The sequence below is a fragment of the Nematostella vectensis genome, chromosome 8, assembly GCF_932526225.1.
Source record: "Nematostella vectensis chromosome 8, jaNemVect1.1, whole genome shotgun sequence".
Classification (NCBI taxonomy): Eukaryota; Metazoa; Cnidaria; class Anthozoa; order Actiniaria; family Edwardsiidae; genus Nematostella; species Nematostella vectensis.
Window position 1 is genome coordinate 15401348 of NC_064041.1, and position 27519 is coordinate 15428866.

The 27519-nt window shown below is 41.5% G+C and overlaps 1 protein-coding gene and 32 non-coding genes across 37 annotated transcripts in view; 17 read left to right on the forward strand and 16 right to left on the reverse strand.

The window, feature by feature from the left end:
* Positions 1-266: 266 nt before the first annotated feature.
* The window catches only part of LOC116613873 (centriolin), a 140608-nt gene continuing 113355 nt past the window's right edge, over positions 267-27519 (reverse strand). For 2 of the 5 annotated variants that reach the window (XM_048730955.1, XM_048730959.1), the window contains 22 exons: positions 18117-18313; positions 17474-17608; positions 16528-16779; positions 16152-16214; positions 15654-15758; positions 14985-15092; positions 14686-14790; positions 14513-14620; positions 13715-13831; positions 13168-13275; positions 12755-12844; positions 12202-12270; positions 11541-11648; positions 11124-11222; positions 10376-10463; positions 10169-10285; positions 9584-9829; positions 6171-6361; positions 5733-5795; positions 4042-4089; positions 3167-3238; positions 267-659 (listed from right to left, as the gene is read on the reverse strand). In XM_048730955.1, the coding sequence (XP_048586912.1) occupies positions 435-659; positions 3167-3238; positions 4042-4089; positions 5733-5795; positions 6171-6361; positions 9584-9829; positions 10169-10285; positions 10376-10463; positions 11124-11222; positions 11541-11648; positions 12202-12270; positions 12755-12844; positions 13168-13275; positions 13715-13831; positions 14513-14620; positions 14686-14790; positions 14985-15092; positions 15654-15758; positions 16152-16214; positions 16528-16779; positions 17474-17608; positions 18117-18313 (2714 nt within the window). In that variant the 3' untranslated portion in view covers positions 267-434. Of the gene's footprint in view, positions 660-2015; positions 2065-2277; positions 2400-3166; positions 3239-4041; positions 4090-5732; positions 5796-6170; positions 6362-9583; positions 9830-10168; positions 10286-10375; positions 10464-11123; positions 11223-11540; positions 11649-12201; positions 12271-12754; positions 12845-13167; positions 13276-13714; positions 13832-14512; positions 14621-14685; positions 14791-14984; positions 15093-15653; positions 15759-16151; positions 16215-16527; positions 16780-17473; positions 17609-18116; positions 18314-27519 lie in introns of those variants that run through there. The other 3 variants (XM_048730958.1, XM_048730957.1, XM_048730956.1) reach the window with 3 other exon arrangements.
* On the forward strand, positions 18672-18753 carry Trnal-uag. The gene has a single exon. It is a non-coding gene; the product is annotated as a tRNA-Leu (tRNA).
* On the forward strand, positions 18826-18898 carry Trnai-aau. Its single transcript has one exon. It is a non-coding gene; the product is annotated as a tRNA-Ile (tRNA).
* Trnal-uag lies at positions 19009-19090 on the forward strand. Its single transcript has one exon. It is a non-coding gene; the product is annotated as a tRNA-Leu (tRNA).
* Trnai-aau lies at positions 19163-19235 on the forward strand. The gene has a single exon. It is a non-coding gene; the product is annotated as a tRNA-Ile (tRNA).
* Trnal-uag lies at positions 19352-19433 on the forward strand. The gene has a single exon. It is a non-coding gene; the product is annotated as a tRNA-Leu (tRNA).
* Trnai-aau lies at positions 19506-19578 on the forward strand. The gene has a single exon. It is a non-coding gene; the product is annotated as a tRNA-Ile (tRNA).
* Trnai-aau lies at positions 19843-19915 on the forward strand. Its single transcript has one exon. It is a non-coding gene; the product is annotated as a tRNA-Ile (tRNA).
* On the forward strand, positions 20031-20112 carry Trnal-uag. Its single transcript has one exon. It is a non-coding gene; the product is annotated as a tRNA-Leu (tRNA).
* Positions 20185-20257, forward strand: Trnai-aau. Its single transcript has one exon. It is a non-coding gene; the product is annotated as a tRNA-Ile (tRNA).
* On the reverse strand, positions 21069-21150 carry Trnal-uag. Its single transcript has one exon. It is a non-coding gene; the product is annotated as a tRNA-Leu (tRNA).
* Trnai-aau lies at positions 21261-21333 on the reverse strand. Its single transcript has one exon. It is a non-coding gene; the product is annotated as a tRNA-Ile (tRNA).
* On the reverse strand, positions 21406-21487 carry Trnal-uag. Its single transcript has one exon. It is a non-coding gene; the product is annotated as a tRNA-Leu (tRNA).
* Positions 21598-21670, reverse strand: Trnai-aau. The gene has a single exon. It is a non-coding gene; the product is annotated as a tRNA-Ile (tRNA).
* Positions 22022-22103, reverse strand: Trnal-uag. Its single transcript has one exon. It is a non-coding gene; the product is annotated as a tRNA-Leu (tRNA).
* Positions 22214-22286, reverse strand: Trnai-aau. The gene has a single exon. It is a non-coding gene; the product is annotated as a tRNA-Ile (tRNA).
* Positions 22555-22627, reverse strand: Trnai-aau. Its single transcript has one exon. It is a non-coding gene; the product is annotated as a tRNA-Ile (tRNA).
* On the reverse strand, positions 22875-22959 carry Trnal-uag. The gene has a single exon. It is a non-coding gene; the product is annotated as a tRNA-Leu (tRNA).
* Trnal-gag lies at positions 23220-23301 on the reverse strand. Its single transcript has one exon. It is a non-coding gene; the product is annotated as a tRNA-Leu (tRNA).
* On the reverse strand, positions 23412-23484 carry Trnai-aau. Its single transcript has one exon. It is a non-coding gene; the product is annotated as a tRNA-Ile (tRNA).
* Trnal-uag lies at positions 23836-23917 on the reverse strand. Its single transcript has one exon. It is a non-coding gene; the product is annotated as a tRNA-Leu (tRNA).
* On the reverse strand, positions 24028-24100 carry Trnai-aau. The gene has a single exon. It is a non-coding gene; the product is annotated as a tRNA-Ile (tRNA).
* Trnai-aau lies at positions 24369-24441 on the reverse strand. The gene has a single exon. It is a non-coding gene; the product is annotated as a tRNA-Ile (tRNA).
* On the reverse strand, positions 24689-24773 carry Trnal-uag. Its single transcript has one exon. It is a non-coding gene; the product is annotated as a tRNA-Leu (tRNA).
* Positions 25226-25298, reverse strand: Trnai-aau. The gene has a single exon. It is a non-coding gene; the product is annotated as a tRNA-Ile (tRNA).
* Trnai-aau lies at positions 25362-25434 on the forward strand. The gene has a single exon. It is a non-coding gene; the product is annotated as a tRNA-Ile (tRNA).
* Positions 25623-25704, forward strand: Trnal-uag. The gene has a single exon. It is a non-coding gene; the product is annotated as a tRNA-Leu (tRNA).
* On the forward strand, positions 26056-26128 carry Trnai-aau. Its single transcript has one exon. It is a non-coding gene; the product is annotated as a tRNA-Ile (tRNA).
* On the forward strand, positions 26384-26456 carry Trnai-aau. The gene has a single exon. It is a non-coding gene; the product is annotated as a tRNA-Ile (tRNA).
* On the forward strand, positions 26725-26797 carry Trnai-aau. The gene has a single exon. It is a non-coding gene; the product is annotated as a tRNA-Ile (tRNA).
* Trnal-uag lies at positions 26917-26998 on the forward strand. The gene has a single exon. It is a non-coding gene; the product is annotated as a tRNA-Leu (tRNA).
* On the forward strand, positions 27071-27143 carry Trnai-aau. Its single transcript has one exon. It is a non-coding gene; the product is annotated as a tRNA-Ile (tRNA).
* Positions 27259-27340, forward strand: Trnal-uag. The gene has a single exon. It is a non-coding gene; the product is annotated as a tRNA-Leu (tRNA).

The following is a 27519-nucleotide window of genomic DNA, read 5'->3' on the forward strand; positions in this document are numbered from 1 at the left end:
ACGATACCCGTATCAAAAAGGATTCGTATTCTAACGAAAACGGAAACGTGGGGACGGGTTCTAAAAAGCAAATATATATATTGATGCGGCGCCCAACTATTGTATGTGATGTCTAAATAAGGGATTGACCGGGCGAACAAGAAACACGTTTTCAAAACACGATTGATAATAGTATAGAGAGACCTTAAACCCACAGAACCTAAGCTAGCATGTTTCTGAGCGACGGATGCTAACCGGAAGTTTAGCGTTTTCCTTCTTCGTAAAGGTTTTGCTTCAGCCCATTTAAAGAGGACTTCTCTGTTCCACCGCACAGTCTAACGTAAGGAACCTGCTGGCAGCGTGATAGCAAATAGACAAACCCTTCTATTTCCGTCTGCCTTCCGTCACAGAAAAGTTCCCCTGTTCCAGAGTACTAGAGCACTAACCCACGTAAACTAACACAAGACAAACCTCGGTACGAGGTACTGGGCCGGAAACTCGTCCACACTTGACCGAGCCGTACTGGGACTAAGAACAGGCTGGGGACTGGTCACTAAGCCAGGTAGGGGTCTGGGTCTAGTTACTTCACACGGCTGAGGATTGGGACTGGAGGCTTGACTCGGTTGAGTACTGGGTACTAGTCGAGGACTTGGTACTGGTGTAGGTAGTTCTGGGATTGTCTGAAAAATTGTTGACGGAAGAAATATTTGAGATGTAACTACTGTACATAATTAAGTCTACTAAATTTTAGCGAGAGGACGGAAGTGTATAAATCTAGCGCCTAGATTCTAACTATACCAGTTTAAAAGAAGACCAGTCACGCCGTTTTCTTTGAAAAGCATCAATCTCGATTCTGAGTTGGGCAATTCCTCGAGAATTTTGTATCAGTCAAGCCAAAGCGCGCCAGTTTGTCACCCAAAAAGTCACTTGTATGCAATTATAGAATTTGCAATTATAGAATACTTACCTAGACCGAGCCAGCCAGCTTGCACATCAAGATGAGCTCATCCGTTCAAGAAAGACAGAGCCACGGAGATACCACAAAAGCAAACAACAAGATTGGTAGATTTTATAAGATGTTTTATTAAGCAAAATACACACTGTACAATTGTTAACATGGCTTGAATATTAGTTATGTTACAAGCTGGCTGGCTGTAGATATTGCACATCCTAAACAACCTTTTCCCTGTCAGAAGCAAGAAGACGGGGCGTGATGTGAAAGCGGTAGCCGTATCAGAATATTTGAGAAATATCCTCATTTTTCGCAAATTTTGGGTCCATTTGCCCGAAGATTTTACAACTGACTGGGAAGAGTTTTTTTTTATATAATTGGTCCTCAATATAAGAAAGTAACAATTCAAATGAAGTGCTCTATTTCTGAAACCCCCACATTTTTGCATACTGAGGTGTTAATGAAAAAAATATTCTTTAATCTGTAAGTTGCATGATTCGCTGCTAAAGAATGCGTCCATGCAAATCACAATCTAGATCATGGATGTATTATATTAGAGTTATGACAGTTATTTACAATTCTCTAAAATAAAGAGCTTGATGTAAAAAAATAATAATAAAATAAAATGAAATAAAAATAAAGCAGACTCCATAGGACTAGATATCTCTAGTGGTAAAGACCCCGCGAATCTTTAAAGAGGATTTTGGAAGAAAACAGGGGGAGGAGACGAGGAGAAAGGAGGGAATATAAATTTTTACAAGCTTTTTTGTGTGAAAGAAGGGGTAGAAAAATCCCTTTTGAACTGCACCCATATATTAACACCTGACTATAAACTTAAAATCACACTTGATGTATTAATTAAATATGAATATCTAAGATACCATTTTCACTCAAATAAACACCATCGTTAGATCGCATATATTTTTCAATGCCATTTTACTTCTTGTATGCATCATCATTGAGTCCAGCCTAATTTTGTAGACAAAGAATTAAGTGCTAGCCCCTTGGGTGTGTTCTTATTTAAGTAAACATGGTATTGGGTGTGTTCTTATTTAAGTAAACATGGTATTCGCTTTTGATAATGATGGGGCACTTGTACGGCTCATGAGTGATTGTGGTGTTACACCGGTGACCTTAAAACCAGTAAAATCAAAAGGAATGACCAAAACAACCATTCGGATTTGTTAAATGACTTTTGATAAAATCTTGTGGGTCTCGGAGAGGATGGAAATTAATAGAAAATAGTACTTTTCGAATCCAGCACAAGCTGTTCCTTCACTTATACCTTGGAGCTAGATAAATTCAAGCGACTAGATCCTTTGCATATAATCCATTTAACTCAAAATAGACATACAAATGCCCCTGCTCTAATGTTAAATAGTAGTCTACCTTGTTAAGCCTAAGTTAGCTTGTACTAGCTAAGGTTGGACTTGTGGTCTAGTATGGTCAGAAGGTGGTCCTGCAATTTCTAAACACACGTACTGGGAATTAGAAAATTACCCCGTTGCATCACAAAATGTGTGGAAATAGACTTAAGTTTAACTTACAATTAATTAAGTCTCTTAAAATATATAAACCTGCAAGCCCTCACTTGGATGGAACAGAAATATGCCAGAAAGTGAAATTTTATTTATTTGCAATTCTAATCTAGCATGACATTAACAATAAAGCTGTGTTTATAAAAGAGATTAAACATTAATTAACAGGTCGATGTGAAAAGCAAAGACATATATGTTTGAAAATAATAGAGACCATAGATGTATATTTATAAATATCACAGGGGTAAGCAAGTTCCTACTTAGATGGCTAGATACTTAGAAGGTAGGTGGTGCTAGATGGGAAAAAAACCCACCACCTTGTTCTTTGAAGTAAGAAAGCAGCTATTTGCAGAGGCTTAGGGGCGGACTTCTATATAAAATCTGGTTAGGTTACAAAAATCCGCACAAAAAGAGCGCACGCCTTCTACAAAGGAAATAAAATCCCGATAGTAAATGTGTCGAAAAAAAGTGCATACCGAAAAACAAAAAATCCTTCACACAAAAACCAGGTTTACTACTGGTCCGGCCCTTGCCGCGGCCACCCGCGGATGTCGCCGAGAAGCTCGGGGCCTTGGTACCCAGTGTACCTTCTCATAAGTTCACTGTTTTTGGAACTCGGGATCAGCTTAACCGCGTACAGTATACCTCATCTTAACATACACGGGGGTTAACCCCGTAAACCCACCCATGGACTCACCGCTAGTGTTCCGTCAAGGGAATGAACTTGACTCCGTCTGCTACTTGTACGACTCCTAACAGCCCCCTCAACCTGGTAATAACAAAACCTTCAATCAAAAATATATACTTTGTTGCTTGTACGGCTGCTAACACTCCTAACAAAACCTTCTATCGAGAAGGCCAAAGTATGAATACACCTGATACGTGAATTGTCCATGGATTTTTTAAGTCTATCAGACTTCAAAATTGTTTCGGATTTTATGTCGATTAAAAATACGACTTGTAATCGTATTATCGCCGGACCAAAACCGCTGTTTTATTTATCATTAACAACAGCTTCTTGAGATTAGGCGGGGGGAACCGTTGGCTTCGTTTTAATAAAAGTGGTCAAGTTGTCTCTATGGATTTGTTCCTTACGAATTTGGGAAAGAGTTTTGACATAAAAGCTGTAAAACACTTATTTTCCCTTACCAATAATTCTAAGGCCCTTGAAGTACAAGACGACACGAAAATTGACGTTTTTAGCGTTGCACGTTGACAGTGTTTTGATGCACTTATGCCCTCGCCTGCCATGAACTTTGTGCCACTAATAACTTGTTATGGTCAAATAGATGCTTTGGAAGCATAAATCAATTTTAATTAACTTTATCTAACTTGTGCACGATGGCCTTTGAATTCGTGCTCAATGAAGGAGAGAGAAAACAATAATCTTACACGTGTTATTAAGATATCGCTTTTGGCGGGAAGATTTGTAGCGATCGCACACGACTGTGAAATCCTGCCTGATATTTCCGATTTACCTGCTAATAAATACACTTAGACACAGCTCTAAAGTAACTTAGCAAGCCTTGAAGTAGCCACGATAAGAGATTACTTAATTAATGATTTATTCACCTCGTTTTCAAGACTTTGAAGATCCAAGCGAAGGGACTCCCTTTGGTTCTGAAAATGATACAACAAGAATGTCTACAACTACCAAATATCCGCACGAAAAGTTACTCACATAACATGCTCTATAATCACAAAAGCAAACCTTCTTCACAGGTACATAGGCCTTGGATTCGTGTAATTTCGGGACCACATTCGACATAACTACCGACTACATCGAGTTTCTCTTACAACTACAAAATTCCATGCTTCGATCACGAACCACTTCATCCTGTCAGCTCTATGTGGCATGTCAACAAAGCCGAAGACTCTCAAATTACTATATCAATTCACTTTCTGCATTCCTTAGTAGCAGCAAACAAGGTTCTTGTTATAATTCAATTAATGGAAAAGTTAAATGCCACAACGGGGAAATTCAACACATAAAAGTTAGCAAGAAAATTACGATAGATGAACAGAGCTGCCTAGGGGGCCTTGAATTAAGCTTTTTTTGTTGTTTCTTTGGATTTGGTTTGAAGCCCAGTTTGACAGGGAAGTTTAGGTAAATCAATAGACAAGAATAATTACATATTATCGACATTATGACCGCATTACACTATTTTTTTATGAAACCGTGTAATTTTCAGTTGAGGCTGGACCGCTTTTATTTTATAAGAACATTTTTTTTAAATGTTAAAACATTTAGATTTTTTTAAATGTTAAAACATGTAGATCATTGAAAAGAGTAAGGTAATACACAAAATAAATTATTGTATACTAACTGGGGAGTGTAAAAATAGAAATACAAAAAAATGATAAATAGCAATACAATTTCTCTCGATTTTTCCGCTTTTTTCACGGCAACTTTGTCAGCGCCTGTCTAGCAGGGTATTGGATAGAACGTTTCGCGTGCTCATTTTAAAAAAAAGATAAGATATTCTAGTAGCTTAACGGAAGAGTTTTGCCACAATGGAAAAGAATACTAGTTATTCTGGGTTTATTTATGGTTGTTATTCTGGGTTTATTTATCGTTAAAAAAGAAACGTTCTCGATTTCAAGTCCTAGCACTTTTTGGCGCGGAAATAACCTAGCTCCCAGGATCTTCTGGGACATTCAGAAAAAGAGGAGGTTTTTATAACTTTTTTTTTTTAAAGTCGATTAACAAAATAACAACTTTCATTGAGATGTGCACAATGATTGAAAAAAAAATGTAACAAAATAGATTCTCATTCTAACCAACCATGTCAATCAATGGCTGTCGTTTTTCATATAACAATCAATCTTGTTTTGAAGGTGCTGGTTTTCTAGCTCGCTCGGTCAATTTCTTATTAGGACATAACATACCATATTTGGAAGTCAGCTTCAATCATTTTTTCGCTTATTTGTCGCCATAGAACTGTATACGTCGAAACTTTCCGCGTAAACTTGCAGGAATTCGTGGTAATTACGATTTTGCAGGCCGCCATTTTGGAAAACTAGCGTATCACAGGTTTCCCGCGCGCTCGCCCCAGGCCATTTTAGACCATTTAGAAAACGACTCCCATTGATTGATATAAAAAAGTTTACGTACACAATTCTAGGGTGACAAAAAGCGATAATTTAGTAAAAGATAGATTTTTAAATATTTGCAAAATGGCGGTAGACAGACTCAAACCTGACAAAGCCTCGCTTTCGTGCTCGAACTCAAATTGGAAAACAGGCCGTCTGGTCATACCAACCTGAGAAGTGTTTGCTCGCTGAGTGGCGCTCAACACTCCTTCCAACCGACCTACTTCGTACTCCTGCACACAAAAGAGACATTGATGTCATAAGGGTTATATCAGAAACATATACCGCAATACTCGGGCAAAGGAAGCATCCCGCTACGATTTAATCGGGATTTAGCGCCCCATACCCCAAACCCTAGGTACCCTGGATCCAGAGCCTTGAATGTCGCTTTATTTAGTGGCAGTAATCAGCTCAGGCTGTGGGCGACATTCTCTGGATACAGATCGGGGTCCCTGACTACTAGACGAGCATTTAAGGTACTTTGTTGCCTTAGAAATATAAATATTTTAACGAGCATAATTCCGGGGGGATAATCCACGATAATTCTCCTGTGGGAGGGGGGGGGGGGTTCAGGAGTGGTTTCTCTGAATCTGTTTGATAAGGCGTACCAGGTCTCCGTGTTCAGACACGTTGCAGTACGAGTCATCCACACTTTTTCGCGCCTTTTTCTTTCGCCTGGACCGTTCTCCGGGAAGTCCATCATAGTGGTGGTGATGTACAGGGGACACGGGGGCGCTAGCAGTGGTCCCTAATACTGTGGGACTCACGGGGATCTCGGGACTAGACTTGGATCGTCTGCCTGCGAGTCAGATAAATTAAAATTTTTTTTAAAAAAATCGCTTTAAAAAAGAAGAAGATTGGGTCGGATTGCTGAGGTGACTCTGAGGTATCTCCTGCTGTTAACCGCCATTTTGTCATCCTAGCAAAAGCATCCATTTCATCAGCTGATTTGGAGAAAATGGTGAGATATTTTCGATTGAATTCTGCAAATAATGCATTTATTTCTAGGTTACCACCTTGGGGTTTCTTATAATTTTCGAATATTGGTTTAAATCAATAACAAAAGTGCGCCTGACAAGTTCTTTTTAAAGAGGAGAGTAACGACTTTAACAGTGGGTAGTGTATTCAATAGTGGGTAGTGTATTCAATAGTGGGTAGTGTATTCAATAGCGGGTAGTGTATTCAATAGTGGGTAGTGTATTCAATAGCGGGTAGTGTATTCAATAGTGGGTAGTGTATTCAATAGTGGGTAGTGTATTCAATAGTGGGTAGTGTATTCAATAGTGGGTAGTGTATTCAATAGTGGGTAGTGTCTTCAATAGTGGGTAGTGTGTTCAATAGTGGGTAGTGTGTTCAATAGTGGGTAGTGTGTTCAATAGTGGGTAGTGTGTTCAATAGTGGGTAGTGTATTCAATAGTGGGTAGTGTATTCAATAGTGGGTAGTGTATTCAATAGTGGGTAGTGTATTCAATAGTGGGTAGTGTATTCAATAGTGGGTAGTGTATTCAATAGTGGGTAGTGTATTCAATAGTGGGTAGTGTATTCAATAGTGGGTAGTGTATTCAATAGTGGGTAGTGTATTCAATAGTGGGTAGTGTATTCAATAGTGGGTAGTGTATTCAATAGTGGGTAGTGTATTCAATAGTGGGTAGTGTATTCAATAGTGGGTAGTGTATTCAATAGTGGGTAGTGTATTCAATAGTGGGTAGTGTATTCAATAGTGGGTAGTGTATTCAATAGTGGGAAGTGTATTCAATAGTGGGTAGTGTATTCAATAGTGGGTAGTGTATTCAATAGTGGGTAGTGTATTCAATAGTGGGTAGTGTATTCAATAGTGGGTAGTGTATTCAATAGTGGGTAGTGTATTCAATAGTGGGTAGTGTATTCAATAGTGGGTAGTGTATTCAATAGTGGGTAGTGTATTCAATAGTGGGTAGTGTATTCAATAGTGGGTAGTGTATTCAATAGTGGGTAGTGTATTCAATAGTGGGTAGTGTATTCAATAGTGGGTATTTTATTCAATAGTGGGTAGTGTATTCAATAGTGGGTAGTGTTTTCAATAGTGGGTAGTGTATTCAATAGTGGGGAGTGTATTCAATAGTGGGTAGTGTATTCAATAGTGGGTAGTGTATTCAATAGCGAGGAGTGTATTCAATAGTGGGTAGTGTATTCAATAGTGGGTATTTTATTCAATAGTGGGTAGTGTATTCAATAGTGGGTAGTGTTTTCAATAGTGGGTAGTGTGTTCAATAGTGGGGAGTGTGTTCAATAGTGGGTAGTGTGTTCAATAGTGGGTAGTGTATTCAATAGTGGGTATTTTATTCAATAGTGGGTAGTGTATTCAATAGTGGGTAGTCTATTCAATAGTGGGGAGTGTGTTCAATAGTGGGGATCGATTCAATAGTGGGTAGTGTATTCAATAGTGGGTAGTGTATTCAATAGTGGGTAGTGTATTCAATAGTGGGTAGTGTATTCAATAGTGAGAAGTGTATTAAATAGTGGGTAGTGTATTCAATAGTGGGTAGTGTATTCAATAGTGGGTATTTTATTCAATAGTGGGTAGTGTATTCAATAGTGGGTAGTGTATTCAATAGTGGGTAGTGTATTCAATAGTGGGTAGTGTATTCAATAGTGGGTAGTGTATTCAATAGTGGGTAGTGTATTCAATAGTGGGTAGTGTATTCAATAGTGGGTAGTGTATTCAATAGTGGGTAGTGTATTCAATAGTGGGTATTTTATTCAATAGTGGGTAGTGTATTCAATAGTGGGTAGTGTTTTCAATAGTGGGTAGTGTATTCAATAGTGGGGAGTGTGTTCAATAGTGGGTAGTGTATTCAATAGTGGGTAGTGTATTCAATAGTGGGTAGTGTATTCAATAGTGGGTAGTGTATTCAATAGTGGGTAGTGTATTTAATAGTGAGAAGTGTATTCAATAGTGAGAAGTGTATTCAATAGTGGGTAGTGTATTCAATAGTGGGTAGTGTATTCAATAGTGGGTAGTGTATTCAATAGTGGGTAGTGTATTCAATAGTGGGTAGTGTATTCAATAGTGGGTAGTGTATTCAATAGTGGGTAGTGTATTCAATAGTGGGTAGTGTATTCAATAGTGGGTAGTGTATTCAATAGTGGGTAGTGTATTCAATAGTGGGTAGTGTATTCAATAGTGGGTAGTGTATTCAATAGTGGGTAGTGTATTCAATAGTGGGTAGTGTATTCAATAGTGGGTAGTGTATTCAATAGTGGGTAGTGTATTCAATAGTTGGTAGTGTATTCAATAGTGGGTAGTGTATTCAATAGTGGGTAGTGTATTCAATAGTGGGTAGTGTATTCAATAGTGGGTAGTGTATTCATTAGCGAGAAGTGTGTTCAATATTGGGGAGTGTATTCAATAGCGAGGAGTGTTTTCAATAGTGGGGAGTGTATTCAATAGCGAGAAGTGTGTTCAATATTGGGGAGTGTATTCAGTAGTGGGGAGTGTATTCAATAGAGAGAAGTGTATTCAATAGTGGGTAGTGTATTCAATAGCGAGAAGTGTGTTCAATATTGGGGAGTGTATTCATTAGTGGGGAGTGTGTTCAATAGCGGGGAAAGTATTCATTAGTGGGGAGTGTTTTCAATAGTGGGGAGTGTGTTCAATAGCGAGTGTATTCAATATTGGGGAGTGTATTCAATAGTGGGGAGCTTGTTTAATAGCGAGGAGTGTATTCAATAGTGGGGAGTGTGTTCAATAGCGGGGAGTGTATTCAATAGTGGGGAGTGTGTTCAATAGTGGGGAGTGTATTTAATAGTGGGGAGTGGGTTCAATAGCGAGGAGTCTATTCAATAGTGGGGAGTGTGTTCAATAGTGGGGATCGATTCAATAGTGGGGAGTGTAGGACACTGGGAGACATTTTGAGACCGGGATGCTAGAAATTTCAACATATTACTGTGATGGTCAATTTACCACACAGGCATAATTGGCCAAGCAGGAGAGAGGCGAACGGTGTCAAAAAGCCAATAAGGTGAGAGGTCTATAGCTAACCTGTGTTTTTAAAGTGATGATGATGGTGAATCTCCCCAGGAGTAGTTCCCAGGGTACTTTCCATAAACCCGGGCGACACAACAGGCGTGGTTACCACTCTAGTGTTTAGGAGAGGCGACCCTGTTATTGACACGTGACCAAGGGGTGGTGACAGCGGCGTCCCAGCATGCAATAGTGCATTGACCTGGCTCTCACGAGCCTGCAGGGCTGCTCTCAAAGCCTCTACCTCGGCCGCCAAGGACCCGTCTAGAGACATCGATAAACGGTCATGACAAAATCAAGAATAAATCGTTTCAGCTTCAAAACGAGACATACGTAGAAAAGGGAAGAGGGGAGAGTGGAAATGTATTAACAAACCCTTAAATATTTTTAAATATTTAAGGGTTTGTTGAGAGAAGGTTATTAAAATAACCTTCTTTAAACCTTTTCAAACAACTTTTACCAAAGAAGGATGTTTGTTTTAAGTTATCTTTCCCTCTCCCGAACTTTAAGGAAAAACATCACAATATTCTGGTGACGAATAAGGCAGAAATGATTGGTCGAGACAACAAAGTACAAATAGAAGGGATATAATATGCGCCTTACCAGCATAGCCACTCAGCGGTATTCCGCCGTTTGCCAGGCTCGCCTTAAGTTGCTCCAGTTCCTTGTTCTGCGCTGCCAACGCCGAGGCCAGGTTACCTATCTCATTCCGCAAAGGAGCTGTAAAATGTAGTGATATTTAGTAATACTGCAAGTACTTCGGGATCCCTGTGTAGATCCTGATAAACTATGAGTATCCTGTGGTTTTACCTATGGAGGCTTCATCAGCAAGTCCTTTGTTCACGTGACCTTGTAATTCCTTGTCCTTTGCGGCCAGTAATGCTTGCAGTTCGGCCACCTGTCAGGCAATCATCGACGATGTAAATAGGTCATACAATCTCCATTATTTACGAATGCATATTCCTTATACCTTGTTTTAATCCTGTTGCAATAGGCGACTTGCACTAAAAATTACGTGACCTTTTGGGTGGCAAACACGCGCGCCCCCGGCTTTTGGCGGGAAAATAATAACAACAAAAAGCAACTTATTCACACCTGACTAATCAGCAAGAAAGCTATTATGTTAGAAAGGGCTCAATCTCGTTAAAGTATTTTATTTTTTCGTCTTCCTTTGGCATGAATGCCGCAGCAATTTCTGTGTTTATTCTAGCGTTAGTTTGCCACTCAAAAGATGTGATTTGCCACTTGATTTCTTAGTGCAACTAACCTATTCAAAAAATATTTGACTTAAAAGCACAAGTGAAAACAAAAAGAGCGCGAAAGCCGGCATGGAATAAAAATTCTTTGTGCAAAATTTTCGTGCAAGGAATATAAAGTCAAAAGAAGCTTATTGCCATAATGGGCGGGTAGTACAATCAGATTTCTAACGTACATCAACGTATTTAGCGAAGTCTATTAAGTAACCCGCTCAGGCTTATTTGGGGAATGGCCCTCGTCTGATTACGTATGCGCTACACCTAGTAATCTAGTGACGTTTTTGTCAGGGCTACACATGTACCTGTTTCTGAGCACTAGCCAGATCCCTTGCCGCGGTGGCCTGGGCATGAACTCGTTTCTCTTCCGCACGAACGGCTTCCAGTTCCTTCTCAACTTTCTCCTGGAAAATAAAAAAATAACAGAGTTATTTAAACACATTTTTTTTTTTGGGGGGGGGGGGGGGGCGTTGGCCGCATCAAATAATAGGCTATTGGCTTCTAAATTGTTGGCACAGGACAATTGTGCAAATCTATTTATGGGATTCAGCACGAAATACAATGGTAATGCCATTTATTGGAAGTTGGTATTTATTTGCTACAAATCACCCAAAACTCTACATAACAAAATCAAATCCAAGGATTAAAAAAAAACATCTAGCCAAATGTCTAAAAAAAAAAGGTTTAAAGAACACACATGTCTGCAAGATTTTTTTACCAACCTTCATCGCCTGTCCTTGAGCACCACTGAACATGCGCCGCAGCTCATCTATCTGATCCTGAAGACCGCTGACACGCGCCTGCTGAGCACCATCTCTATTCGCCAGGTTCTATGACGTCACAAAAATAGCACTTTTAACGACCATTTTCCAATCAAATCAAAATAACCCCATCGATACTGGCCACATTTTTCTTAAATAAGCTTTCACTTTATTAAAGAAGGCCAATCACCTCGCCATTTTATACTCCCGCCCAATGCCGAGTGACAGAAGCCTTCATTTCCATCGACGAATTCAAGCAAGTAACGTATAAATAACGTATCATACTTCATTCTTAGATCGTTATTTTGAAGTTTCCTTGCAAATAAACCGCTGTATTTTCAATGTTAAACAATAACAAAGGAGTGGTTGATCGACATTCTTTAAGCTCCTATTCCTTCTAATCGCGCAAGGAAACATAAACAAATCACGTTTTCAGTATCAGTAGCAACCGAGACTTGTGTAGAAGCCAATAAACTGGTCAAACCAACTGGTTTTCCCAATCAATCGCTGAAGCCCCCCTCTTCAATAAGTTCACCCTCCGAGACAACCTCCCCTAGCCCCGCCCACCCTGAGGAGCCATTTATTGCTTAAAGGCGCTGCCACCGGGTCACTAGTCACTGACCTGTAACTGGCGATTCTTCTCGTCTAACAGGGCTTCCAATGCAGCGTTATCCTGGTCAGCTTTACCAAGCTACATAAAGGCATAGGTTAGTTGTATTCCCCGACATCTCAAGAATTGGAGGAGGTGTAGCTTGAGGGGGAGGGGTGGGTAGCTCCCCGATAACTTACACGAATTGGTGAGGTATGACTTGAGGGGGAGGGGTGGGTAGCTCCCCGATAACTTACACGAATTGGTGAGGTATGACTTGGGGGGAGGGGTGGGTAGCTCCCCGATAACTTACACGAATTGGTGAGGTATGACTTGAGGGGGAGGGGTGGGTAGCTCCCGATAACTTACACGAATTGGTGAGGTATGACTTGAGGGGGAGGGGTGGGTAGCTCCCCGATAACTTACACGAGTTTGTGAGGTATGACTTGAGGGGGAGGGGTGGGTAGCTCCCCGATAAAATACACGAATTGGTGAGGTATGACTTGGGGGGAGGGGTGGATAGCTTCCCGATGACTTACACGAGTTTGTGAGGTATGACTTGAGGGGGAGGGGTGGGTAGCTGTACCTTATGGCTGAGTAACCTGGCTCGATGAACCTCATCCTGCAAAGCCGCCACTTCGTTCCCAAGCTGCCTTGCGAGATCCCCATTAGCGGCCTAAAATTATAATGACAGGAAATCGGGGATGCTTGTCACCCTTTCTGTAGGGCTGGACTACCATGTTTCGAGAGCGCAGATAAAACATGGTCTGAACAAAGGCGTAGAAAGGCGCCTGAGGTAGCCACAAAACGACTCATTTCTGACCACGTAACATAGCTTAGGATCGAAATTGTTGGTTTTTGTAGAGGGAGGAAACCCGGAGAACCCGGTTGTATATTAGTGTAAGAACCAAAAGTAGTTTTGATTGGCAACCAGCAAGATTGACAGGTTATCTGCTGATCAGTGTTTTGATTTGCTTAACAGTGAAAGTGACAGGCTACCTGTTGATAAGCTCTCTCATTGGCTTTTTGCAGCTTTTCTGCCATTCTGTCGAGTTCGTCTTCAAGTCCGCGAATCCTTGCGGCGCTCGCAGACCGCTCACGGTCAAGCTAGAAACAAAAAATACACAAAACCGATAAATAAACACATCGATCGCGCGAAAATACTTTAAATAAAAGGTTAATCTAGTACAAGGACTTTGTTTGGAGCTTTTCTTCTTTGATACTAAAAAGGTTTTTGGGAATGGGTTATTCATCTCTCTTGATCCGACAAAAAGCTCACACTCGAACGTTAAGTAACGCAGCTATGTCTTCAATCTATGTCGATCAACCACTTCTTAGTTATCTTTTACAAGCGAAAATACAGTGGTTCATTTGTAAGACAACTTTAGAATAACCATCCACGATTGTAGTCTGATAATTTATTCATGATATTTGATTAAGAGTTTCTCAGTTACTTGCTTGAATTAGCCGATGGAAACGGATACTGTGTGTCACTCGGTCTTGAGTATGAAATGACGGCGTGATTTACCTAAAACACGTGACTCACCTGCGTCTCTGCGTTGTCTAGCGTTTTATCCAGCCTATCCTGTGCTCGCGCCAGTTCCCCCTCCAAGTCCTTGATCTGACCCTCAAGAGCTCGTTTGTCACCTGCACGCTTGTCGGCCTGACAACGACACCAATTCAGTGCACAAGTCATGTGACATTCAAAAGCACGTCATTAGACACGCTTGTCGGACTGACAACGACACCAACTCAGTACAAAACATCAGTGCACAACCAACTCAGTACAAAAGTCATGTGACATTCAAAAACATGTCAATAGACATGTCGTGTGACTGTTAAAGAGCTTTTGTCAACCACACCTTTTTTTTGTTTTCATTTAAAATTGGAAGACAAACTATTTGAAGAATTCTAGAATAACCATCTAAAAAGTTCCAAACGTTATTTACTAATTTCGATCGAAAATATCGCATTAGCTTTTCCAAATCAACTGATGGAGCATGTCTCTGGTCAAATGTAGAGAAGGAGTTAACGCATGATGACTTTAATGTGTTCATTTCAGTAAAAAAAAACTGTTCTGGAATACAGTCCATTGGAATACAAATAGCTCCACTCCATTTCTAAAGTTCAAGTTTTCTAAACTGATATTATTTCAATATTCAAAATAAGACCCGACATCGGTGAAAAACATATGATTTGACGATCATATATGGAAAAAAAATTACTTAAAGAGTCTCTATTAGCCTCTATTTTGTCAGGTTGACAAAAAAGTAGAGCATAGTTAATTAACTATGTTGTAAGAGAAATGCTTTTTTTAATACACTTCCCGGCGGGCATCACTCACCGCTCGTCTCGCTCGCTCTTTCGCATCCTCCAATGCGTCCACCAGGTCCGCAACCTGCGCCTGCAGTCTCTTCTGTTCAGCGGCGTTATCACCATGCATCGCTTTCAACTGAGAAAAAAATCGGACACTTAAGCGAACACGTTTCGGACGACTTTATCTCGCTACGTACGCACTTGCTTATTCTGTTCCTTGCTACGAGCCAGCTTGTTGCGCAGCGCATCCAGCTTGTCCTCTAGACTGCTGATCCTATCTTCGAGGGGCCCGCGGGCGTCAGCAAGCTGTTAAAATAGAAAAAAAGAAAACAAAGTGTTTGTGCTTTGAAAGGTTGGACCTGTATGTGAATAGACCTGTATGGAGTACGTGAGAGGGTTATGAGAGGGGTGAACCAAGAGGTAGGTGGGGGGGGGGGGGGGGGTGGACCCTGGGGTATGTGAGGGGTAGATCCAGGGTGAGGTCAGGGAGTGGAACCTACCGCTTGATCCATGGCGTGTTTGGCGAGTTTCAGTTGATCTTTGAGAACTGCGATTTCATGTTCCAACGAGGCAACCTCTTGTTCGTGGGCAGCCTTCTCGTGAGAAAGCTGAAAAATTGAGTTTAACACTAAGTTGAGCTTCGTAGGGTCAGACGACAAAATTAAGCGAACCTATTATGTGCTAATCGAAGCGCGCTTCTATTACATATATCAGTTGCCAAGTAGCCTCGTTGTGAAAGTTGACACTGTATAATATTTTCAGAGTCACACCTGTTTTTCTAGACGTCCCACCTGTATTTCTAAGAGTCTCACCTATACTTCTAGGGGTCTTACCTATATTTCTAAACGTCTCACCTATATTTCTAAACATCACAACTGTATTTATTGAAGTCAAACCTGTATTTCTAGACGTCACACCTGTATTTCTAGACGTCACACCTGTATTTCTAGGAGTCTCACCTGTATTTCTAGACGTCACACCTGTATTTCTAGATGCCACACCTGTATTTCTAAGAGTCTCACCTGTATTTCTAGTAGTCTCACCTGTATTTCTAGTAATCTCACCTGTATTTCTAGGAGTCTCACCTGTATTTCTAGGAGTCTCACCTGTATTTCTAGGAGTCTCACCTGCATTTCTAGACGTCACACCTGTACTTTTAGACATCTCACCTGTTTCCCTAGATCGCCTTGTTGGGCAAGCTGCGATCTCGCCTTCTGTAGCTCCTTCCCAAGCTTCTTGAGCTCCGCTTCGCGCCGGGAGTTATCATCTTCAAGCTGCGAGCAGACACAAAACAATAACAATTTCAACGACCACGAGGAACAAAGTATTATATGTTTCTCTTACGTAAAGACATACGTAAATTTGGTTAATGTGCGATCGTGGTTAAATGATTATGGGCTTAATACTAATAAAATATTGGCCAGAGGGGCAGAAAAAAACTACTTCAGATCATTGATTGTGCGATTGCGTCTTTTTATGACTCAATTTCTATTTATGCCTGTAGATTTTGAAAATACGACTTAAACCTGTCGTCCTTTTCCTGCAAACTACACTGATTTGAAAACAGGGGACCGAAATACCACGTAACCATCATGCCGAGAAAACATGGTTGGTGTTACTGCGTGACAATCATGGGGGAATGTTGCGTGACCAATAGCGTGACTCGCCTGAGCCTCGTGTTGTTTAGCTTCGTCCAGCAGTGCCTTAAGATCCCGGATGTTGCCCTTTGCCTGGAACACACCATGCAGCATGAGTTAGAAATACTCATGTATATACTGTAATACTGAGTTAGAAACACTCACTTATATACATATGTAACTGTGCAAAGGAAAGCAACGAGGGCCGACTTTATCCAGAATTGCAGGTTTGGGCCTAATTGTTTAGAATTCGCAATTATTAATTCGCCCCTTTGGTGCGTGACACAGATCGACAGTCTGCTATCACATTGCAGGGCGTCACAATACGAGAAATCCGACCACAACAATTTGAACTGATCGACCGAGAAGACCCTGGTACAAGGTTTATTTTCCACACCAGCTCTACCTTATCATCAGCAGCACTGTCCTGTCGCTCCTTCTTCAGTGCTCCAAGCAAGTCCAGGTACCTTTTATGAAGGTCCCCCAGAGCACCTGCCAACTCGTCCCCTGGCCCTAACGCCCCTCGGATTTGGTCCCTATTGTTGCCCATGTCGTCTTGCAGGTCTGCGAGTCTGTCAAACACTTCGTCCTTGTCAAAGGATCGCTTTAGTTCGTCCTCTAGATCTTTTATTCGGTCTTCAAGATCTTTGTTTGCGCTCTTTGAAAGATATAAAGGGGTTGGAATATAATGAGGTTAAAATAACAAAATAAACCGGAAACAAACTCGTTCTACTCTAAAAAAACAGTATCAGCTTGTCAGCCTTGCAAATAAAGCAGCATCTTTTATTTTCTATAATCCAAGAAATCCCAACCTATCTGCGTTCGCAATTACCTTGACTCCTTTTTCCGGTAAAACTTTCTCCCTATCTTCCTATAAGTGTCTACAGTCTGCCTGTTTCCTAACCTTTAACCCATATATCTGCGTTACTAAGTTCTCTCTGCACATCAGTTAGACATTGTTTCCTTACCCTCAACCCATCTATCTGCGTTACTAAGTTCTCTCTGCACATCAGTTAGACATTGTTTCCTTACCCTCAACCCATCTATCTGCGTTACTAAGTTCTCTCTGCACATCAGTTAGACATTGTTTCCTTACACACAACCCATCTATCTGCGTTACTAAGTTCTCTCTGCACATCAGTTAGACATTGTTTCCTTACCCTCAACCCATCTATCTACGTTACTAAGTTCTCTCTGCACATCAGTTAGACATTGTTTCCTTACCCTCAACTCATCTATCTGCGTTACTAAGTTCTCTCTGCACATCAGTTAGACATTGTTTCCTTACCCTCAACCCATCTATCTGCGTTACTAAGTTCTCTCTGCACATCAGTTAGACATTGTTTCCTTACCCTCAACCCATCTATCTGTGTCCCCAGTTCCCTAGTCTCCCTCTCCTTGTCCATCCCAAATCGAGCAGCTTGTAGTGCCTTTCCAGTTTTTTCTTGTTCTTTACGAATTCGATCTTCCGCGGCTCTTCGATCGGCCTATAAGAAAACAACTTATTAACTCGAAACAAAAAACTTTGTTCTTCGTCGTTTACTGTAATGTAGCAGCGGCAAATTTAGATTGACTGACGCTACATTCTCGACTATAAAGAACTCGAAAAATAAAAAAAATCACTAAAAATGCAGATATACAAAAATATGACATCCGAGGAAAATATCAACGTTTTTCTCTTTTTTTTTTTGCTAGTGTGCCCATATCCTCATGTTTAAGGTTAGACAAAAAGCTTAACAATTTCAATCGTATTTCCAGTAAAAATATATTTAAAAAGAAATAAAAAAATACCTTGTACAATTCTAGCTGTAAAAGTAAGACTAAAATTAAAGTCCTAAAAAGGACCAATATAGGCCTTAATTTCAAATTCTAACGTTTTCATGCAGCTATTGTGTATAACATCTTGAAAGAAACTAATAATGTATGTTCCAAAAACTTTAAAATCAATAAAAAAGTTGTGAACTGATACGAAAAAAAGAAAGCTTTAGGAATCACCTGGTTCTGTTGCTTCAGTCTATCAATTGCATCTCGGAGTTTTTCTATTTCCGCTTCCGCCGACTTAAGCCTCGCTTTGGTGTCAGCCAATAAAGGCTCAAGAGAGCTTCCCTTGGCAACCTGGCCCTCTAACTCGGAGAGGCGCTTCCGAAGAGTTTCAGCATTAGCTTTCTCGCGGTGCAAAGCATCCTGGGTACCTGTAGAAGAAATCAATTTTATGTCAATTAGTCAATTGGGACGGAGAGATAAGGGTCATGCCTAACAGGACACCAATGGCTGCAATTGAATTTTCCAAAGTTGAACAAAACTAATAAAGGCAATCCAAATAACATGCAAAGAGCAAACAAAGTAACGCAGCAAGTAAGTTGTTATTTCAATCAAATCAGTTCCCTGATATAACTGTTTACCAGTCTCATCCTGTAAAAATGTGTATCCTTTAAATGCAAGTTTTTAAATTACCATCAATGCAGTTGCGTTGACTCGCTAGCTTTTTCTTCAGCAACCGACTTTTCCACAGACTAGACTAAACTGTTGTGATAACAATATTGCAGAAACGGTAGCGTGGCCGAGCGGTCTAAGGCGCTGGTTTTAGGCACCAGTCTCGAAAGAGGCGTGGGTTCGAATCCCACCGGTGCTAATTGGATTATTTTTGTAGGTTACTTTTGCTGCCTTCTTTTGTAAACTAAATCGCTGTAGTTGTATATCAGTTGGTCCGTTAGCTCAGTTGGCAGAGCGTGGTGCTAATAACGCTAAGGTCATGGGTTCGAGCCCCATACGGACCAGCAGTTTATTTTTAACTAACCATAGTTGTGTTGACTAGCTAGTCTTTTATTCAGCAACAAGGTCCTCCACAGACTAGACTGAGTTGTTGTGATAACAATATTGCAGAAACGGTAGCGTGGCCGAGCGGTCTAAGGCGCTGGTTTTAGGCACCAGTCTCGAAAGAGGCGTGGGTTCGAATCCCACCGCTTCCAATTGAATTATTTTTGTAGGTTACTTTTGCTGCCTTCTTTTGTAAACTAAATCGCTGTAGTTGTATATCAGTTGGGCCGTTAGCTCAGTCGGCAGAGCGTGATGCTAATAACGCTAAGGTCATGGGTTCGAACCCCATACGGACCAAAAGTTTATTTTTAAATAACAGTCAATGCAGTTTTGTTGACTAGCTAGTCTTTTATTCAGCAACAAAGTTCTAAACAGACTACACTGAGTTGTTGTGATAACAATATTGCAGAAACGGTAGCGTGGCCGAGCGGTCTAAGGCGCTGATTTTAGGAAACAGTCTCGAAAGAGGCGTGGGTTCAAATCCCACCGCTGCCAATTGAAATATTTTTGTGGGTTACTTTTGCTACCTTCTTTTGTAAACTAAATCATAGTATTTGTATATCAGTTGGTCCGTTAGCTCAGTCGGAAGAGCGTGGTGCTAATAACGCTAAGGTCATGGGTTCGAGCCCCATACGGACCAGCAGTTTATTTCTAACTAACCATAGTTGTGTTGACTAGTTAGTCTTTTATTCAGCAACAAGGTCCTCCACAGACTAGACTGAGTTGTTGTGATAACAATATTGCAGAAACGGTAGCGTGGCCGAGCGGTCTAAGGCGCAGGTTTTAGGCACCAGTCTCGAAAAAAGAGTGGGTTCGAATCCCACCGCTGTCGATTGAATTATTTTTGTAGGATACCTTTGATACCTTCTTTTGTAAACTAAATCGCTGTAGTTGTATATCAGTTGGTCCGTTAGCTCAGTCGGCAGAGCGTGGTGCTAATAACGCTAAGGTCATAGGTTCGAACCCCATACGGACCAGCAGTTTATTTTTAAATAACCGTCAATGCAGTTTTGTTGACTGGCTAGTCTTTTATTCAGCAAAAACGTCCTCCACATACTTGACCAATTGTTGTGATAACAATATTGCAGAAACGGTAGCGTGGCCGAGCGGTCTAAGGCGCTGGTTTTAGGCACCAGTCTCGAAAGAGGCGTGGGTTCGAATCCCACCGCTGCCAATTGAATTATTTTTGTAGGTTACTTTTGATACCTTCTTTTGTATACTAAATCGCTGTAGTTGTATATCAGTTGGTCTGTTAGCTCAGTCGGCAGAGCGTGGTGCTAATAACGCTAAGGTCATGGGTTCGAGCCCCATACGGACCAAAAGTTTATTTTTAAAGAACCGTCAATGCAGTTGTGTTGACCAGCTTGGCTTTTATTCAGCAAAAACGTTCTCAACAGACTTGACTAATTGTTGTGATAACAATATTGCAGAAATGGTAGCGTGGCCGATCGGTCTAAGGCGCTGGTTTTAGGCACCAGTCTCGAAAGAGGCGTGGGTTGGAATCCCACCGCTGCCAATTGAAATATTTTTGTAGGTTACTTTTGATACCTTCTTTTGTAAACTAAATCGCTGTAGTTGTCATGGGTCATGGGTTCGAGCCCCATACGGACCAGCAGTTTATTTTTAACTAACCATAGTTGTGTTAACTAGCTAGTCTTTTATTCAGCAAAAAAGTTTTCCACAGACTAGACTAAATTGTTGTGATAACAATATTGCAGAAACGGCGAGCGGTCTAAGGCGCTGGTTTTAGGCACCAGTCTCGAAAGAGGCGTGGGTTCGAATCCCACCGCTGCCAATTGAATTATTTTTGTAGGTTACTTTCGATACCTTCTTTTGTAAACTAAATCGCTGTAGTTGTAGTTGGATTCGAACCCACGCCTCTTTCGAGACTGGTGCCTAAAACCAGCGCCTTAGACCGCTCGCCGTTTCTGCAATATTGTTATCACAACAATTTAGTCTAGTCTGTGGAAAACTTTGTTGCTGAATAAAAGACTAGCTAGTTAACACAACTATGGTTAGTTAAAAATAAACTGCTGGTCCGTATGGGGCTCGAACCCATGACCCATGACAACTACAGCGATTTATTTTACAAAAGAAGGTATCAAAAGTAACCTACAAAAATATTTCAATTGGCAGCGGTGGGATTCGAACCCACGCCTCTTTCGAGACTGGTGCCTAAAACCAGCGCCTTAGACCGCTCGGCCACGCTACCGTTTCTGCAATATTGTTATCACAACAACTCAGTCTAGTATGTGGAGGACCTTGTTGCTGAATAAAAGACTAGCTAGTCAACACAACTATGGTTAGTTAAAAATAAACTGCTGGTCCGTATGGGGCTCGAACCCATGACCTTAGCGTTATTAGCACCACGCTCTGCCGACTGAGCTAACGGACCAACTAATATACAACTACAGCGATTTAGTTTACAAAAGAAGGTATCAAAAGTAACCTACAAAACTAATTCAATTGGCAGCGGTGGGATTGGAACCCACGCCTCTTTCGAGACTGGTGCCTAAAACCAGCACCTTAGACCGCTCGGCCACGCTACCGTTTCTGCAATATTGTTATCACAACAACTCAGTCTAGTCTGTGGAGGACCTTGTTGCTGAATAAAAGACTAGCTAGTCAACACAACTATGGTTAGTTAAAAATAAACTGCTGGTCCGTATGGGGCTCGAACCCATGACCTTAGCGTTATTAGCACCACGCTCTGCCGACTGAGCTAACGGACCAACTGATATACAACTACAGCGATTTAGTTTACAAAAGAAGGTATCAAAAGTAACCTACAAAAATAATTCAATTGGCAGCGGTGGGATTCGAACCCACGCCTCTTTCGAGACTGGTGCCTAAAACCAGCAACTTAGACCGCTCGCCGTTTCTGCAATATTGTTATCATAACAATTTAGTCTAGTCTGTGGAAAACTTTGTTGCTGAATAAAAGACTAGCTAGTTAACACAACTATGGTTAGTTAAAAATAAACTGCTGGTCCGTATGGGGCTCGAACCCATGACCCATGACAACTACAGCGATTTAGTTTACAAAAGAAGGTATCAAAAGTAACCTACAAAAATATTTCAATTGGCAGCGGTGGGATTCGAACCCACGCATCTTTCGAGACTGGTGCCTAAAACCAGCGCCTTAGACCGCTCGGCCACGCTACCGTTTCTGCAATATTGTTATCACAACAACTCAGTCTAGTCTGTGGAGGACCTTGTTGCTGAATAAAAGACTAGCTAGTCAACACAACTATGGTTAGTTAAAAATAAACTGCTGGTCCGTATGGGGCTCGAACCCATGACCTTAGCGTTATTAGCACCACGCTCTGCCGACTGAGCTAACGGACCAACTGATATACAACTACAGCGATTTAGTTTACAAAAGAAGGTATCAAAAGTAACCTACAAAAATAATTCAATTGGCACATTGGGATTGGAACCCTTGCCTCTTCAAAGACTGGTGCCTAAAACCGGCGCCTTGGACCGCTCGGCCACGCTACCGTTTCTGCAATATTGTTATCACAACAATTAGTCAATTCTGTGGAGAACGTTTTTGCTGAATAAAAGACAAGCTGGTCAACACAACTGCATTGACGGTTCTTTAAAAATAAACTTTTGGTCCGTATGGGGCTCGAACCCATGACCTTAGCGTTATTAGCACCACGCTCTGCCGACTGAGCTAACGGACCAACTGATATACAATTCGGGGAAGTACAAGACTAAGGCGAGGGTTACTATCCCTTGCCACAATAACCACGCCTGGGCGGAGCTTCCGACCGAACCACCTGCGATCACGAGCGTCCACGGCCTAGACTTCGAGGCTGAGCTTCGTTCTTTATTTCAGGAAGGCACTGATATACAGGTAGGCACTGATATACAACTACAGCGATTTAGTTTACAAAAGAAGGTATCAAAAGTAACCTACAAAAATATTTCAATTGGCAGCGGTGGGATTCGAACCCACGCCTCTTTCGAGACTGGTGCCTAAAACCAGCGCCTTAGACCGCTCGGCCACGCTAATATTTCTGCAATATTGTTATCACAACAATTAGTCAAGTCTGTTGAGAACGTTTTTGCTGAATAAAAGACAAGCTGGTCAACACAACTGCATTGACGGTTCTTTAAAAATAAACTTTTTCTCCGTATGGGGCTCGAACCCATGACCTTAGCGTTATTAGCACCACGCTCTGCCGACTGAGCTAACGGACCAACTGATATACAACTACAGCGATTTAGTTTACAAAAGAAGGTATCAAAAGTAACCTACAAAAATAATTCAATTGGCAGCGGTGGGATTGGAACCCACGCCTCTTTCGAGACTGGTGCCTCAAACCAGCACCTTAGACCGCTCGGCCACGCTACCGTTTCTGCAATATTGTTATCACAACAACTCAGTCTAGTCTGTGGAGGACCTTGTTGCTGAATAAAAGACTAGCTAGTCAACACAACTATGGTTAGTTAAAAATAAACTGCTGGTCCGTATGGGGCTCGAACCCATGACCTTAGCGTTATTAGCACCACGCTCTGCCGACTGAGCTAACGGACCAACTGATATACAACTACAGCGATTTAGTTTACAAAAGAAGGTATCAAAAGTAACCTACAAAAATAATTCAATTGGCAGCGGTGGGATTCGAACCCACGCCTCTTTCGAGACTGGTGCCTAAAACCAGCAACTTAGACCGCTCGCCGTTTCTGCAATATTGTTATCATAACAATTTAGTCTAGTCTGTGGAAAACTTTGTTGCTGAATAAAAGACTAGCTAGTTAACACAACTATGGTTAGTTAAAAATAAACTGCTGGTCCGTATGGGGCTCGAACCCATGACCCATGACAACTACAGCGATTTAGTTTACAAAAGAAGGTATCAAAAGTAACCTACAAAAATATTTCAATTGGCAGCGGTGGGATTCGAACCCACGCCTCTTTCGAGACTGGTGCCTAAAACCAGCGCCTTAGACCGCTCGGCTACGCTACCGTTTCTGCAATATTGTTATCACAACAACTCAGTCTAGTCTGTGGAGGACCTTGTTGCTGAATAAAAGACTAGCTAGTCAACACAACTATGGTTAGTTAAAAATAAACTGCTGGTCCGTATGGGGCTCGAACCCATGACCTTAGCGTTATTAGCACCACGCTCTGCCGACTGAGCTAACGGACCAACTGATATACAACTACAGCGATTTAGTTTACAAAAGAAGGTATCAAAAGTAACCTACAAAAATAATTCAATTGGCACATTGGGATTGGAACCCTTGCCTCTTCAAAGACTGGTGCCTAAAACCGGCGCCTTGGACCGCTCGGCCACGCTACCGTTTCTGCAATATTGTTATCACAACAATTAGTCAATTCTCTGGAGAACGTTTTTGCTGAATAAAAGACAAGCTGGTCAACACAACTGCATTGACGGTTCTTTAAAAATAAACTTTTGGTACGTATGGGGCTCGAACCCATGACCTTAGCGTTATTAGCACCACGCTCTGCCGACTGAGCTAACGGACCAACTGATATACAATTCGGGGAAGTACAAGACTAAGGCGAGGGTTACTATCCCTTGCCACAATAACCACGCCTGGGCGGAGCTTCCGACCGAACCACCTGCGATCACGAGCGTCCACGGCCTAGACTTCGAGGCTGAGCTTCGTTCTTTATTTCAGGAAGGCACTGATATACAGGTAGGCACTGATATACAACTACAGCGATTTAGTTTACAAAAGAAGGTATCAAAAGTAACCTACAAAAATATTTCAATTGGCAGCGGTGGGATTCGAACCCACGCCTCTTTCGAGACTGGTGCCTAAAACCAGCGCCTTAGACCGCTCGGCCACGCTAATATTTCTGCAATATTGTTATCACAACAATTAGTCAAGTCTGTTGAGAACGTTTTTGCTGAATAAAAGACAAGCTGGTCAACACAACTGCATTGACGGTTCTTTAAAAATAAACTTTTTCTCCGTATGGGGCTCGAACCCATGACCTTAGCGTTATTAGCACCACGCTCTGCCGACTGAGCTAACGGACCAACTGATATACAACTACAGCGATTTAGTTTACAAAAGAAGGTATCAAAAGTAACCTACAAAAATAATTCAATTGGCAGCGGTGGGATTCTAACCCACGCCTCTTTCGAGACTGGTGCCTGAAACCAGCGCCTTAGACCGCTCGGCCACGCTACAGTTTCTGCAATATTGTTATCACAACAACTCAGTCTAGTCTGTGGAGGACCTTGTTGCTGAAAAAAAGACTAGCTAGTCAACACAACTATGGTTAGTTAAAAATAAACTGCTGGTCCGTATGGGGCTCGAACCCATGACCTTAGCGTTATTAGCACCACGCTCTGCCGACTGAGCTAACGGACCAACTGATATACAACTTTCGATACCTTCTTTTGTAAACTAAATCGCTGTAGTTGTATATCAGTTGGTCCGTTAGCTCAGTCGGCAGAGCGTGGTGCTAATAACGCTAAGGTCATGGGTTCGAGCCCCATACGGACCAGCAGTTTATTTTTAACTAACCATAGTTGTGTTGACTAGCTAGTCTTTTATTCAGCAACAAGGTCCTCCACAGACTAGTTTATTTTTAAAGAACCGTCAATGCAGTTGTGTTGACCAGCTTGTCTTTTATTCAGCAAAAACGTTCTCAACAGACTTGACTAATTGTTGTGATAACAATATTGCAGAAATGGTAGCGTGGCCGAGCGGTCTAGGGCGCTGGTTTTAGGCACCAGTCTCGAAAGAGGCGTGGGTTCGAATCCCACCGCTGCCAATTGAAATATTTTTGTAGGTTACTTTTGATACCTTCTTTTGTAAAATAAATCGCTGTAGTTGTCATGGGTCATGGGTTCGAGCCTCATACGGACCAGCAGTTTATTTTTAACTAACCATAGTTGTGTTAACTAGCTAGTCTTTTATTCAGCAACAAAGTTTTCCACAGACTAGACTAAATTGTTGTGATAACAATATTGCAGAAACGGCTAGCGGTCTAAGGCGCTGGTTTTAGGCACCAGTCTCGAAAGAGGCGTGGGTTCGAATCCCACCGCTGCCAATTGAATTATTTTTGTAAGTTACTTTTAAAACCTTCTTTTGTAAACTAAATCGCTGTAGTTGAATATCTGTTGGTCCGTTAGCTCAGTCGGCAGAGCGTGGTGCTAATAAAGCTAAGGTCATGGGTTCGAGCCCCATACGGACCAGCAGTTTATTTTCAACTAACCATAGTTGTGTTAACTAGCTAGTCTTTTATTCAGCAACAAAGTTTTCCACAGACTAGACTAAATTGTTGTGATAACAATATTGCAGAAACGGCGAGCGTTCCAAGGCGCTGGTTTTAGGCACCAGTCTCTGAAGAGGCGTGGGTTCGAATCAAACCGCTGCCAATTGAATTATTTTTGTAGGTTACTTTTTATACCTTCTTTTGTAAACTAAATCGCTGTAGTTGTATATCAGTTGGTCCGTTAGCTCAGTCGGCAGAGCGTGGTGCTAATAACGCTAAGGTCATGGGTTCGAGCCCCATACGGACCAAAAGTTTATTTTTAAATAACCGTCAATGCAGTTGTGTTGACCAGCTTGTCTTTTATTCAGCAAAAACGTTCTCCACAGAATCGACTAATTGTTGTGATAACAATATTGCAGAAACGGTAGCGTGGCCGAGCGGTCCAAGGCGCTGGTTTTAGGCACCAGTCTTTGAAGAGGCGTGGGTTCCAATCCCAATGTGCCAATTGAATTATTTTTGTAGGTTACTTTTGATACCTTCTTTTGTCAACTAAATCGCTGTAGTTGTATATCAGTTGGTCCGTTAGCTCAGTCGGCAGAGCGTGGTGCTAATAACGCTAAGGTCATGGGTTCTAGCCCCATACGGACCAAAAGTTTGTTTATTTTTAAATAACCGTCAATGCAGTTTTGTTGACTGGCTAGTCTTTTATTCAGCAAAAACGTCCTCCACAGACTTGACCAATTGTTGTGATAACAATATTGCAGAAACGGTAGCGTGGCCGAGCGGTCTAAGGCGCTGGTTTTAGGCACCAGTCTCGAAAGAGGCGTGGGTTCGAATCCCACCGCTGCCAATTGAATTATTTTTGTAGGTTACTTTTGATACCTTCTTTTGTAAACTAAATCGCTGTAGTTGTATATCAGTTGGTCCGTTAGCTCAGTCGGCAGAGCGTGGTGCTAATAACGCTAAGGTCATGGGTTCGAGCCCCATACGGACCAAAAGTTTATTTTTAAAGAACCGTCAATGCAGTTGTGTTGACCAGCTTGTCTTTTATTCAGCAAAAACGTTCTCAACAGACTTGACTAATTGTTGTGATAACAATATTGCAGAAATGGTAGCGTGGCCGAGCGGTCTAAGGCGCTGGTTTTAGGCACCAGTCTCGAAAGAGGCGTGGGTTCGAATCCCACCGCTGCCAATTGAAATATTTTTGTAGGTTACTTTTGATACCTTCTTTTGTAAAATAAATCGCTGTAGTTGTCATGGGTCATGGGTTCGAGCCCCATACGGACCAGCAGTTTATTTTTAACTAACCATAGTTGTGTTAACTAGCTAATCTTTTATTCAGCAACAAAGTTTTCCACAGACTAGACTAAA